At 43.2% G+C, this 14,460-nt stretch overlaps 1 protein-coding gene across 1 annotated transcript; it reads right to left on the minus strand.

The window, feature by feature from the left end:
• Nucleotides 1-12,349: 12,349 nt before the first annotated feature.
• On the minus strand, nucleotides 12,350-14,014 carry gadd45ba (growth arrest and DNA-damage-inducible, beta a). Its single transcript, XM_007574803.2, has 4 exons — nucleotides 13,616-14,014; nucleotides 13,391-13,492; nucleotides 13,055-13,277; nucleotides 12,350-12,941 (listed from the first exon to the last, which is right to left on the minus strand). The coding sequence occupies exons 1-4, from the start codon at nucleotides 13,657-13,659 to the stop codon at nucleotides 12,828-12,830; spliced, it is 483 nt and encodes a 160-aa protein (XP_007574865.1). The 5' UTR covers nucleotides 13,660-14,014; the 3' UTR covers nucleotides 12,350-12,827.
• Nucleotides 14,015-14,460: the final 446 nt, after the last annotated feature.

Below are 14,460 nucleotides of genomic sequence, written 5' to 3' on the forward strand. Positions count from 1 at the left end.
TAACTAGTCTGTGATGCTAACTAGTCTGTGATGCTAACAGGTCCACAAACCTGACGAGTCCCTGAAGCTGCTTGGAGTTAAACGGTCCAAAGCGGTTCGGTTTCTGTCTTCAGGGTAAACTGGACCAGAACTCTTATCATTGTGGCTAAACAACCATGTAAACAATGTGTCTGCTGCCCTGTTACCATGGCAACAGCAAACATGGCAAATGAGGGGCTAAGTTTTCATAGTATCCAGCCCCAATGACATTTAATTTCTGTTCCAGCTTTGCACATCTAGACAGCCTGGGCTTTGACTAGACCATTCTAGTCTAGTTGTTTTTGTGAACTTCCATCCCAATCTGAATCTTTTCACAGCGTTTCGATGTGTTCAAAGTTTGCGACATTATTTCCTAATCTGACCTGCTTAATCCGCTCTGATCTCCTGCTGAGTTCAGACCAAATCACACTCACCTGGAAATTATTTTAGCTGATGACCAATGGGAAATGTTTATACTGGGTTTTATTTAGGAGGGTCAGACTAAAAGGGGATAGATATTTTATTTTCTCTTCTCGGTTATGTGGTGAATGGAAAACTGTGTGTTGGTTGTTTATTCCTGTTCATTCAGTTGTAATTCAGGCATTTTGACCGAGAGTTGACTGGCTGCCTGGTTGTGCTGTGAAGTCACAGTTCTGTGGAAATTAGCAGCATAAACACTAAAACGGAAACTTATCAGCCTGATGGAGCCCGCGACAGGAAAACTTTGAGTGAAAGTGAGTTTTTGCTTTTACTGCCAGTAATTCCCCACTAATACCCCCCAGTGTCTCACACACGCACACGCACACACACACACACACACTGCATGGCCCTGAGCTCCAGGAAAACACTTCGGACCTGCTGAAGAGAAAGTGAAGCGCCGAGGATTTGGCACAGGGTCCTCATACGGTCTGAAACTGATCAGATGTGTGAATGCACACACAGGAAGTGGTTTCATTTCTGGTTTGTGTTCATGTCGCTGCCGGTCAGAAAGACGTGAACTCAACTGAACTCAGTCAGAAAATATAATTTAACCATGAATAAGAAGCTGAGCAGAAACCTGGAAAAGTTATTTTCTGCAAACTTTATCCAATAATCACTCAGGAAATCAATCAGGCCCTCTGATCTGCAGCTTCTCTGATTTACTAATCATCATCATGATGTTTGCATAAACCTTGGACATGTTGACCTTTAACTGACCTGCAGGGGAACCTGCAGTTCCTGTTTTGAACTAATATTGATGCCATTCTAACAGCAGAAAGAAGAAACTAAAATTAGCTTAAACTCAACAACACCTTCAGCCTTTAAAGGTCTTAAATAAATGTATCGAAAATTCAAGCCTTAAAAGGTCTTAAGTTCATCAAAAATGAAAGTTGGCCTTAAATACATCAATCACAAGTCTTACATTTTGTCGTGGAGGGACTATTTTACCTCATCTACATAATCATTATGTTCTGTGAATACTGCTAACTAGCTAACTGGCCCTAGCTAGCTAGCTAGCTATATTGAGTAAGGTGTAAATTTATCGTGTGTTAGCTTGATGACGTTCGTCTTCACCATTGGTTAATTTCTGCTGCAAACCATACGACATATAAAATACTGGATTTTCTTTCCAGAATTTCATTTTCATTTCAATAATAATAGTAGCAGTAAATTTTCATTTCAGAAAATTTCAGTGTTAACCTTAAAAAAGTCTTAAAAAGTTTGTATTGGTGAAACCTGTAGAAACCCTGGTGATTTTAAACGGACCCGGTTTAGTAATTGGATTGTTGCAGAGCTGGAGCCAAGTCACATTAAAAATTAAATCCAGATGAAACAAATGGATTAAAGATTTTACAAAGCCAGACTGCATTCAGGAATCAGAGAACTGGACGTCGGTGCAGTCGGTTCCTCTGTTGCCCTGCAGGAAGAAGGTTCTGCATTGACTGTGTGTGGACAGTTTTTGACTGTTGGGTCAACTGAATCCTCCCACTTTGCTATGGTTGTGTGTCTGTGTTTCACCCATTGACCTCTAGAAACCAACCGCCCTGTGACCCTGAAGGTCAAGCAGCTATAGACAACAAATAGACGGATTCATTTGACACTTCAGGGTGTTTTCACGCCTGAAGGCCCAGTAGATTCAGTTCAATTTGGGACCATATAGCAACATTTTTTACATTTCCAGTTGTTCTCTTTCTCACTGCACTGAGTCAAACCAACCAAAGCTTTTGAAAACCTGTTCCCCTCCTGGCCTGTGGGGGCGCTGCACCAAGAACCACTGAAGGAAACAACAGGAAAACCTCTGAAGACACTGAGAGCAACTTCCTTCTTCACGGTAGTAAACAAAACTACAGTGAGGTCCAATTTTAGCAGTTATACTATTTCACGAGCCACTGTTTACCACTGTGTTCCAGTCAGCTTGAGATCTAGACTTTGATTAGGCCATTTCCAGCCTTATTGTTGGAAACAGGCCCAAATCATGAGTCCTGCTCCACTGCGTTTGATTCTAAGATGTTTTGGTGCTGACATGAAGAGTTTGGTCTCTACTTTGGTTTCAGCTGTCAGAGTTGTGTGTTATTCAGACTCACTCAGTTTTATATGAAAAACCGACTTTCTCCTTCAGCCTAGGAAGCCGTTTTTGCTCAGTCTTCCTACGCTGTAACCCGTCCTGTTGCCTTTCTGTCTTCTCACTGCATGAACACAGAGCAACAAACAACCTCAACCTCTGCTTGTTGGCAGATGATGACGAGTTTGGGGCGTGTTGCAGAGGAAGTGTGTGTCTCATGCATGGAGGCGATTGGTCTTTGACGTCCAATACCCAAACATATTTACTGGATGTTTTCTGATGACCATGTGTTCCTGAATGCATTTCTGCTCGCAGCAGTCAGGATGTACTTCCACCCTGCTGCTCTGTGATTGGCCGGTTCCTGTGTGTAAACACGGTGGGTCACAGTGTGTTCCTGAACTCCCAGGGGTCACGGCGTTGTTGTCTGGTTGTGTTTGAGCGGCTGACAGAAAGCTGGAGTCAGAACGCCGCGCTGCTGAGGCCGAAGTCTAATCTGCAGCGTCGTCCTGACAATGCGCTGACATCACAGCCAATCACAGAGCAGAAGAGGGTTTCTTTTTAAAGTCCTTTAGTTGTTTCGTCAGAGCAGGAGCTGCGTTTCCAATCATCATACAAATTTGACATTTTGAATTTGAAAATTGATTAAAGGAAAAGCAGTAATAAAAAAACAATATATTGAAAATTGGTTTAGTTTGTAAAATTAAAATGGAAACACATTTTGTCATATCACATGATCAACAACCGGATGTTACTACTGGTGGAAACTGCGAAGAAGAAGATGACAGGAAATAGCTGGTCGTTTTTTAATGACTTATCGCGTTAACAAACTTAATCACGTGTTTAATGGAAACACCGAAATTGCAAATTTCTGTTTTTTCAACATTAGCTAACCAATGACAAAGTTTTCTACACATTTATAATAGAAGAACAGCTACTAGCTTCATTTCCATTCAACTTAAAAGTGCAAATTGGAATTGCGAAAATAAATTTGCTTAATAGAAACCTTTTTTTGCACTGGACAAGTCATGTGATCAACAACAGGATGTTACTACTGGCACAAACCACAATGATGGAGAGTGTTTTTAATATCCTATTCATGTGAACAAACCAATTCACATGTGATTTTAATTGAATTTCTTGTATTTTTATTTCAAAATTGTGTTTTTTTACGCTGGTAGAATATCAGCAAAGGTTTGACATTTATAATGGAAACGAAGCTTGTGAAACATTCAGAAGACCCGTTTTCTGCTTACTTAAGAAGCAAAAAACAGCTTCTATTAAAGAAAACCATGTTTGTGTCTCCAGACGGCCAAAATGCAACCAAGAGGTTAGAAACAGGAAGCAAAGTGGATGAATGAGAAGCGACATTCCTGGCATTCCTGACAGGGAGCAGCAGCCCCAGATTCATGAGTCAAATGAAGGTTTTCATGATGAACACATCAGACGAGTTTTAATTCTTCACAAAACTCCCAAAGGGGCAGGATTTACGCCGACTGGGAGAGGGAACAAAAGGGTGTGTTCTCAATCCAAAACACAACAAACACACCTTCCACCCACAAACCGCAGCCTGCGCTTTGTGCCCTCATCTTGAGGTCTTTTTCATGTGGAAGAAGAAAACAAGGTTCAGCAGTTATAAGTAGGTCTCCCTGCTGCAACTTAACAGGTTCATCAGCCGTGCAGCAGCTGCTGAAAGCTCAGATCAGGAGGCAATCAGCAACAGATGCTTCCTACGCCCAGAGAAGAACTGACACACAGAGCTAAACGAGAAAATGAACAGATTAACAAGACAGAGATCCACAAGATGCATCCAAATGGACAAAAGAGAAAAAACAGGGCAACAAACAGAGGAAAAAATAAACAGGAAGACAAAGTTAATTCAAAAATGGTCAAAAAAAGAAGAAGCAATGTGACAATTAACCAAAAAAAGAGAAAAAAGGGAAATAAGAGTAATGTTGTTGGGAGCACAACATCACCAAAGTTAGTAAAATCATGTCCAGAAACAAAAGGAGGATGACTAAAATATGTCTAAACAAGACACAATTATTACATCTATGATTCTCCCTCCTCGCCTGTGGGGGCGCTGCACCAGCAACCACAGAAGGAAACAACATGAAAACCTCTGAGCGCAACTTCCTTCTTCACAAAATGTAAGCAACAATGGAGCGGGTCAGGGTTGCCAGGTGTGCAACAATTATCGTATGTTTACGTTAATTCTGCCTCTGTATGATGAATAATCCCAAAAAAGGCCAAATATATGATAATTTGACCATCAGCCTGTCGGAGCTTTTCTAAGAACCCAGAATGCATCTCTTTCCGGAAACAGCCAATCGTGCTTTCCTAAATGTGAGCTACGTGTAGCGTTAGCTTCAGAACAACGGCCATGATTGTCTGAACAGTCTGCTGCGAGGAAAAGAAAAAAAAGAAAGAAATTAACACAACCTTAGGGCTCCTGGTGAATCTATTCCTACTGACGCCTCAAAGCTGTGAGTTAGACGCCTTTCAACACTGGAGTCACTACAGCGCAGCAACACGCGTTCTATTTTGGTTATGACGGGTGTACGATATTTCCCCTCAGAATAGATGATTTTGTCTCTGCTATGATAATCCTACATTCCTCACCTGGTAGCACAGGAGTGGGTCAGGTTTTAGCGGTGGTTGGATTCTTCTAAGTCATTCCTCCTGCTAGCGCTAGGCTAATATGTTTGCTTTAGTTTAATTTACCCATAATGCCCTGCGCAGCTGTTGCTGTTGGCTTTCGCATTATGCATAGAACCGCACCAGAGTTCACTTCAACTGAACCCAGACCTCCGGTGCCGGACCAGAGTTCACTTCAACCGAACCCGGACCTCCGGTGCCGGACCAGAGTTCACGCCTCCCCAAGCGGACCGGACTTTCTAAACAAACGGATTGGAGTCGGATTAAATCGGACTGAACAGGGCTGGACTGATGAACACTAAATGTTGCACAGAATAATTTGCTGTGAAAATCATTAAATTCCAGCAAATAACACATTTCTGCTTATGAATCATTTTATGTTCACCGTTTCTGTGCTTTAATAGCTGATGACTTGGCTTGCTAACCGTTTCAGCCTCATAGTTGTTATATAACCAGAGTTGGATATTCTCAGACTCCGATGGTGTAAAAATGTTGTGATTGTGCAGAAATGCGCGCCTCTTCACCGGCTGGCTGCTCATCACTTCTCCTCCTCTTCCTCCGGGTCTCTTCCTCCGTCTGACTCATCCTCTCGCCGCTCCAGGTTCAGCCTTACATGGTCAGTGACGCAGCAGCAGGATCTCCCTACGTACCGGCTCCCACCGGCCCAATGGGCAGGATCCAGCCGTTTCCACGGCGATGTGACGCAGCACAGCCTCCTCGCTGCTGGAGGATTCAGCTGAACAGAAATAGCTACAGAAGTGACACACTGAGCTCATTTTGTTCCCTTATCTCCCCAAAATAAAGCTGCTATTCTGGAGCGATGAAAACGTTCTCCGTCATGGAGCCGGTACCGGGTCGGTTCTGATCATCAGCTCCCAGAATGACCCATTTCTCTGAGCTGACTCATGTGGGAAGAAACCCAGGAACATGGTCACTCAGATCCAGATCTTAAATTCAGACCCTCCTTCGGCTCATTGCGGTGGTCCAGAAGTTTTTCAGACGGACGTTTGGAGTCCAGTTTGTGACGAACGGAGTCCACCTGTCATATTTTTCACCAATGCAAATTGAACTGTTCAACAATTTGCATTTTCCATTCATGCTCCTGCAGAGTTAGTTCATTCCCAGCCTGCACTGGAAATATGGTTCCACGATGCAAACTACCAGATAAATAATACGGATGAGGATGGAAACTCGGGACGCCCAGCCACCGCTCTGCTGGTTTCCATTTCCTGGGTTTTCATTCATTAGGTGTTTATTTTTGTTTACCTCACTCTACTGGATCGGTTCTGGTACTGTGGGGATTTAAATCCAATGCGATGTGATAGAAACTAGTTTCTAATGCGTCCAGCTTGGAGCGCCACGTTACGGTCGGCAGTACTGAGCAAAGGCAGGCGAGTTAAACAGTAAGGTGTTGTTCTCACCAGGGTTTGACTCAGCAGAGGGAAAGAGAAGCAGAGCAGCTGGAGGTGGAGCAGATGTTTCAGTTTTGGTCCCAAATCGAACTGATTCTCCTGGACCATCAGGTGGGAAAACACCCAACATGGCGTCATGCTGTGATATTCTTATGACCCCCAACCAACGGATTGCGTTGTGACAGCGGTGGCTCCTCCCTACCTGAACCACACCTTGTCCCATTGACCCACAACTTTGGGTCGGTTGAATGGTTGTTTTGTTACTTATTTGAATTATTGTCATTTTGCTTCTTGAAATACCAAAATTTCCACTAAGCTTCATATTTTGGTCCTTCTGATGATGTAATTTTTAAATATTAAATGATTGATAATTTAATCAGTTACTCAGCACCTGAGTTGACTTTTTACCAAATACTTTTTACTTTTACTTGAGTGAAACTTTTGGCTACTTTATCCACCTCTGAAAGTAACTACGTAATGAAAGTTTATTTGAAGTACTCAGTAAAGTAACTGGATTACTTGATAGTAATTAGTTACTAATTACTATCCAAGTATCTCTGTTTGTGTTTTGCTCCAAGAAAAAATCTTCCCATGTGAGTTTTTATCTGCATTCCAACCATTTCTACAGTATTAGTGATTTAAAGAATTAAAATGCTCCCTTTCTCACTCCCTGACACACACACACACACACACACACACCCTGACACGGTGTGGGTGTGTAACGTGATTAGCCGGTGGTTCCTCCCATGGCATCACAGACGGCATGTTGACCTCTGCTCTGCCGTCACTCACCTCCGCCCGCTGCACGCTGCGTTCAGGGTGTGAGCGGCCGGCCTGAGACGGCCTGTCCCGGCCCGGCCCGGCGCTGGCTGCTCTATTTACTCTGTTACCATGCAAAACATCCCTCTGCAAACGTTAGTACCTGCACAGCAAATCTTTACAGCTTCCACATGGCTGAAAGCAGAAAAAGTCAATACTATCAGAAAAAGCTTTGCATGCTGAAGATATTTCTGTCAGGAAAACAATTCCTTATCTAGTTTGAAACTTTTCTCTTTGTTTACTGTCTTGATTATAAAGAGAAGTCATAAAGAGACGAGTGGTTTATAAGAAGAGACGTTCTTAACAGAAATATGTTCCTTACAGAAAGTGAAGCCAAACACCAAGACTGAGAGACTTCTCAAGGTTTTTCATCTGCCAATTACACTTTCAAAAGTGAAACTTCATAGATGAGAAGTGTGAAAATGAGAAGCATCTGTAAGCTGAGCTCTGGCGTAAACCTGTCAGGGTAAGAGTGTCAGAGCGGCTTCGTCACGGAGACGGAGAAAAACACGTCTGTACGCGGGCCAGGCGGCTGCGTCACAAGGCGGGAGCGTCAACCGGTGCAGCGAAACGCACCGACCAACGTAGAGACGCTAAAACAGGTTCGTGTTCATCCTCACAGGAAAGCCTGAGACGTGAACTCAGGAGTTAACGACGAATTCTGATGTGATTTGCAGCCGAATGAGTGAAGAGAACAACCAGAATCTGAATAAACAAAAAAAATCTTACCTAACATTTTTTGTCTTTCTATTTCAAATATATCAGTGCATCTGATATAAGAAAAACTAACTTACAAGTAACTTCTATAGCAGCTTGTTTTATGTCAATAATTCCTGAATACTGGTGAAAAAGTACTAGTTCCACTGCAGACCATTTCACTTAAAATATGGGAAAAATGTCTTATTTCTTAAATGATACACAAAAAATGTATAATAACACCGTCATCAGCATAAAAGGACACAAAAATCTATTAAAATAAACAAGGTGAATGTAATTTCTAGTTTTGTTTACTGCAAAATCACAAAAGTTTATCAAGTAATTAAGTCTAGTTTCTACTTCAAATGTCTTAGTACACTTAAAATAAGAAAAACCAACTCGCACGTAACTTTTCAGCAAGATAAAAGAACATGTTTTTAGTCAGTAATTCCTTAATACTGATTGAAGAACTGGTTCCACTGGTAGATTATTTCACTTGTAACATGGGAAAATGTTCTTATTGTAAATGATTTAATCTGCTAGTTGAACTTTTACTTTTTCATCATTATTATTGTTGTCGTCTTAAATCAAGTTCTTACATGTTGCTGAAAAGTTACTTGTAAGTTAGTTTTGTTTCATTTAAAGTGTATTACGATATTTGAAGTAGAAACTAGATTTAGTATTTTTGCAGTGAACATGTTGGTTTGTGTTCAGTCAAACTTGCTATTAAACAGAAAACTATAAATGATTTGGGTGCCGAGGACAGAGCTGAGGGGTCTGCCGTGCGACAGCCGCACCCAGAAACTCATCTTCATCAGCGTTCTCTCAGAAGACGTGCCTGAATGACAAAAGGCAGATTTGTTATTTGGTTTACACTAAAGGACAGGAGAGGAGTGTTTGCTCCAGTTGTGTTTGCAGAAACCTCTGTGAGTCGCTGCAGCTGATTGGCTGAGCCAAGCTCCACGTCACTTTTAGGAGTTTGTTGTGTCTCACCAGAGTCGTGGACCCGTTTGGCCTCAGCCGGGTCAGGCGGGCCGGCTGCCAAAACCAACAGTCCTGCAGAATTCCCGTTAGCTCTAAACAGGATGTGACATCACACTATGACATCATGGGCAGGGCCGATGCTGTTTGTTCTCACTGAGCTTCAGCTTACAGCCCAGCAGCTTTCACAAAAACACAGGAGGATGAGCAGGATGGGGGGCTGTGTTCTTCTTCTTTACTGAAATATTTTCCCCCGCAGAACGACTGACGGTGACGAGATGCAGACATGTGATGACGTTCAGTTCTTTGCTCCTACTTTTATCACAAAGTGGGGAAATTCAAGAGGAAAAATTAAAAATAAGCTAATTGAGACTTTAGCTGCCACATTAACATTAACATTAGGAACCTTCATGCTAAATTTAAAGAGGCTCCAAATGGACCATAGTGAAATATAAAGATGAATGGATGGATGGATGGATGGATGGATGGATGGATGGATGGATGGATGGACTTGTGCTGCTGGTTCCACGCTGCTGAGAAGCTGCAGCCCGTTCCCATGGAAACTGAGACAGTGGGCAGATGTCCACCAACACACGCCTCCGTCTGAATGTCCATTTTAATCCTGAAGCAGAAATATGCATTCAGTTTTTCTGGTTCATGCTGAGGAGGCAGAGGACTGGATTTGTCTCTTCACTGTTTCAGTTCACAAAGATCCTTTAATGCTACATTTATGCTAATCATTTTAGCAATGTAGCGATAGTATGTGTAGCTTAATGTAATAAGCAGGAGTGGGACAATGAAGAAAGCTTCCCATTTGTGAAATCTGACCTAGAAAGGTTTGGCATGAAAATGTTTAAAGCCCTTGAACTCCATACCTTTTGATAAAGAAAACCAATTATCACCTAATAACCACTTTTGCTCAGTTGTGTAACATTTAATCTCAGTAAAAATGCCACTGCTCTTTGTTTTTTACTATTGTAAATAATTTGTTGTTAGTAACTCACCTGGTTAAAGAAAAATTAAATAAAATACGTTCACACAGCAGGTCGTTTTTTCTGCTCTTCTCTGTCAACTATTTACGTCCCGAAGCGCCCCACATGCGCAGAAGATCGCTGACGTCACGCAGCAGTCAAGGGTGTAGGTTCGGTCTAAGTTTTGGGGGCTCATAATAAATGTCAAACTAAGAAGCTTCCGTTCCGCGCACCGCCTGTTGCTGCTAATCAAAGATCGTAGATCCACGTTCTTTGAGCCAATATGGCAAAAATTGGTCGGGACTTTTTCATATCCCGTGAATATTGGTCGGGACATGTCCCTACCGTCCTTACCCAAACCTACGCCCATGGCAGCAGTGCTTTGTTTACGGAAGTAACAATGGACCTCGCCATCTGTGGATCGATTTCAACATTTATTCAGTAATGAAGGCCGGTTATATCGTTACAAGTCTGTCTTTTTCTGGTGCGGAATTATGACGTAGCCTATGTCTCATGTCAGTGACGTATAAGTCGGCTAACATGTGACATGTCCGTCCAGTCTGAAGACGCTTTAAAAACAATCAGATTCATACTTAGTTCCATATTTGGGGGATGAAAGGATCGAAATTAGGCCATCCAGACCGCCGTCAAGAAACCAGATTTGGGTCGCATTCGTCTTTCTGTGTGAACGTTGGAGAACATTAGTGAACTGTGAGGTTTTCAGTAAAACATTTGAAGATGTGAAGCTACCAATATGGCCGCCACCCGGGTCAAGAAAGGGGATGCTGCCGAAGAACCCTTACTCTGGAGGAGCTCAGGTGGGAAAATCTGTTAATTAGTCACGTGGTTCTGTGATGGGCTTGATGTTCTCAGAATATGGCTGATATTGTTAGTGGTTTGTGAACAGCCTGAAGCATCAACATGTAATAGTTTAATAACAGATGGCTGGAATCTGATGGCATTTATGTGAATAAGACTCACAGTGAGCAGAACTGCTCTGGGTTTAAACTGTGAAATTCACATTTCAGAACATTTTTAAGCTACATTTTTCACACTCTGACTTTAAAGAATTTCTGTATTTGAATAAAGGCAACATGTCTTTTTCTGATGTCATGTTTCTGTTGGAATGTAGTTAAATATAGCTACTCTGAGCTTTTAGCTAATGTCATTGCACCGGCACTAATGTTTGTTGTATATTCTGCTCCAAACTAAATAACCAAGAGTATAGATAAATTAGATTTGAACTGATGCAATTCAGATACCCTAAAACACTTATTTGTGTCTAGTTTCTAGTTAAAATATGTCAGTGCACTTGAATTAGGACAAATTTAACTTGCTCTTTAAGTTTTTAGAAAGACACAGGAGCCAGTCAATAATTCTTGAATATTGATAAAAAGTACCGATATTGGCAGTTTTTTTTTTTTTTTTTTTTTTTGCTTATAGCATTTGAAAACATCCTATTTTCTATATTTTTTAACTTGTTTTTAGAAGGGTATTTTTTTGTAGAGTTGGTGTCAGCTCCCAGTGCTACCATTCAGATTACTACAGGCTTCGATGCTGATTCTGATGGAAGAGAAATCCAGATTATTTCTGTAAGATGAAGTAAGTAAATTTCTCAAAAAGAAAGTTCTTTGAAAAACAGAAATCCAGAATGACTAAAAAGAGCTTTGGGGTTTAGTGAACAACTGAACCATGACACAAAGTTCTGGAACCGTGGATCTCAAACTGGTGGAACCAGGAGCTAACGCTGTGTTTGGGGATTTTATCAAGCTAACTTTAATAGTTTTAGCAACTTTGCTAACTTTTTGCAATGGATCCAAAATTTAGATCTAAAAGTATATGTAAGTTTTATCTATTATGAAAAATGCAAAAGTAAAATACACAATATTTACAGAAATACTCTGCAAATCATTTTAGATGTATGCTATAAGATAAGAAATAAGTTTATTTTTCTTTTTAAAACTCCAGTTTTGAGTAAAGTTACTGCAAGTTTTTAGTGCTATCAAAGTTTTTGTTTCCATTTGAAGATAATTCTGATTTGCATCACTTCATTTTCAGCAGATCACCATCAGCAGTTTGGTGAAACAATCTGTGGATAAGGACCACATGGGAACATTTTGGACCACAAATGGCCCCCGCGCCACATCTTGAGCATCCCTGAATTGGATTAATGATTTGTCCTTTTAAGGTAGAAGGTTTGCGCCACACACACACACACACACACACATGCTGATGAATGACTCAGGAATCGTAAATGTATTCAACAGTTTATTCATCAGATCGAGTCAACACATTGATGAATCTGAACATATGACATCATTGTGTCTGAAAGTTCATGTTTAAGTCCAAGAGCATGCGCACAGGTGAGCCGAAACACCTGCAGCTCCGTTCACATCTCCACGTGCGCCTCTTCTTCACTCATTCATCAGTCCAGTCACGTGCTGTCTCTTTAAAACAGCTTCCTCTTCCTCTTTCTCCTTGTCCTCAGCTGCTCCTCCAGCAGCTCCAACACGTCTCGGTCCGGCTTTCAGAACCGGTCGACCCATATCACGCGGCTGGAGAGCTCGGTCCTGGCTCGCGGGAGGGTCTGGCGCCCTTTCCCCCCTCTCTCTCTCACTCACTCACTCTCCTCAATCGCCGCCGCTCCTCCGCTTCTTGCAGGAGGTCGGGTCGCTTAAATCCAACTCCTTCTCACCGCTGCACGGCGGTTCGGTTCGGTTCAGTTCAGTTCAGTCAGCCGTCCCGCAGCTCCAGGTAGGGGACCCACTGGTTGCTGCAGCGGCTCTGCTCGCAGAAGCTGCTGACGTGCTGCAGGGCCTGGCACTGCAGTGGCTGCACCGGAGGGTTCTGCACAAACAACACGGAACCGGCCGTTAGGACCCACAAACAACCGGAAGTACGAGTCAAACTGCACCGGAAGGAAGGAAAAGGCACCGGGAGGACCGGGAAGGCGGACTTACCGTGACCAGGATGCAGTGCAGGTCCCGCGGCTCGTTGCCGTTGCTGTCCTCGGTGTCTTCCCCCAGCAGCTGCGACAGCCGCCGCACGCCGGAGACCCGCACGATGTTGATGTCGTTGTCACAGCAGAAAGCCTGGAGCAGCGTGAAGTGGATCTGCAGCGCGATGTCATCCTCATCTTCCTCATCCGTGGCGAGGAGACACAGAACCACGCTGTCCGGATCTCTGCAGCGGAACCAGGAGGAGAGGAAAGTTAGAAAAACAGACCCAGAAAGCACCAAAATGTTGAGTTTAAACCACAGAAAACACCTAAATGTTGAACTTTAACTCCTACTTACACATTCATGAGCTTGGCGGACTCGTACACCCCCACCGTGAGGCAGTCCTGCCGCTGCGCCGCGACCAGCAGCTCCTCCACAGCCTGACTCACCGTCTCCATCCTGCAGAGACACCGGGGCGGTTAGAACCACGCACAGTTCACAGTAACGTACCAACATGTCTAAAAGTAACGACTAAACATCTGTGCAACCTGGTGCGTGATTACGCACAGCCAAAGCGCTTACTTTTGCTCGGTGCTGTTGGTTCCGACGACCTCCTCCAGAGTCATGTTGAACTCAGAATAATATTCCACCAGCTCCAGGTTAGAAGGATAAATTAAATCCACAGCGCTCGCTGTCCGGTTAAACTCCAGAAAGAGGAAAAACAAAGTCCAAACAGAGGGGTAGAATAATCCAGATCAGAATAGAAGTGGTTCTGACGAAAGTCCGATTCGGTAGAGAGTAGAGTCGCTTTCTGCCTCTGACAGCCGAAACTCCTGTATTTATATCGGCAGTTTAGCGGGGGGAGCAGCGCGCAGCAGAGCGCCTTCTGATTGGTCCGTGCTGATCAAAAGAGAATTCTTAGCGCGCTGTTGATTGGCTGACCGCGGCGCTGATACCGGCGATCCCACGTGGGTGGTTTCGGAGAATCCCCCGCATTCCCCCCCTCCTTTTCCTGCTCTCTCTTTCTTTCTCTCTCTCTCTCTCTCTCTGCCTGTTTTACCGGCTGCTTTCTCACTGACTGGAGGAATTTCCATATCTTCCTCCTTTCTGCTCCCAGAAACTTTTCTAGCACAAAAAACAATTTTAAAAAATCCCCCAAAAAGCGAGATCAAAGCACACACCTGAGCTAATTCATATTACATGGAGCCTGCTGGGTCCAGAAACAAGGAGGGGAGGGCGGGGGTGGGGGCACGCGCCCGCCGGGTTGGATAACGGACTGCTGCTGATGAGGATGATGATGATGCAGGTTGTGCAATAGTTAAAAATACAGAATGGAAAAAGTCCGGTGATAAACACGAGCCAGTCAGCTGCATGTTTCGGATTAGAAACTACCATGAGGTCAAAGGTCAAATGATCAAAGGCCTTAA

Source organism: Poecilia formosa, unplaced genomic scaffold (assembly GCF_000485575.1).
Source record: "Poecilia formosa unplaced genomic scaffold, Poecilia_formosa-5.1.2 Scaffold361, whole genome shotgun sequence".
In the NCBI taxonomy this organism is placed as follows: domain Eukaryota; kingdom Metazoa; phylum Chordata; class Actinopteri; order Cyprinodontiformes; family Poeciliidae; genus Poecilia; species Poecilia formosa.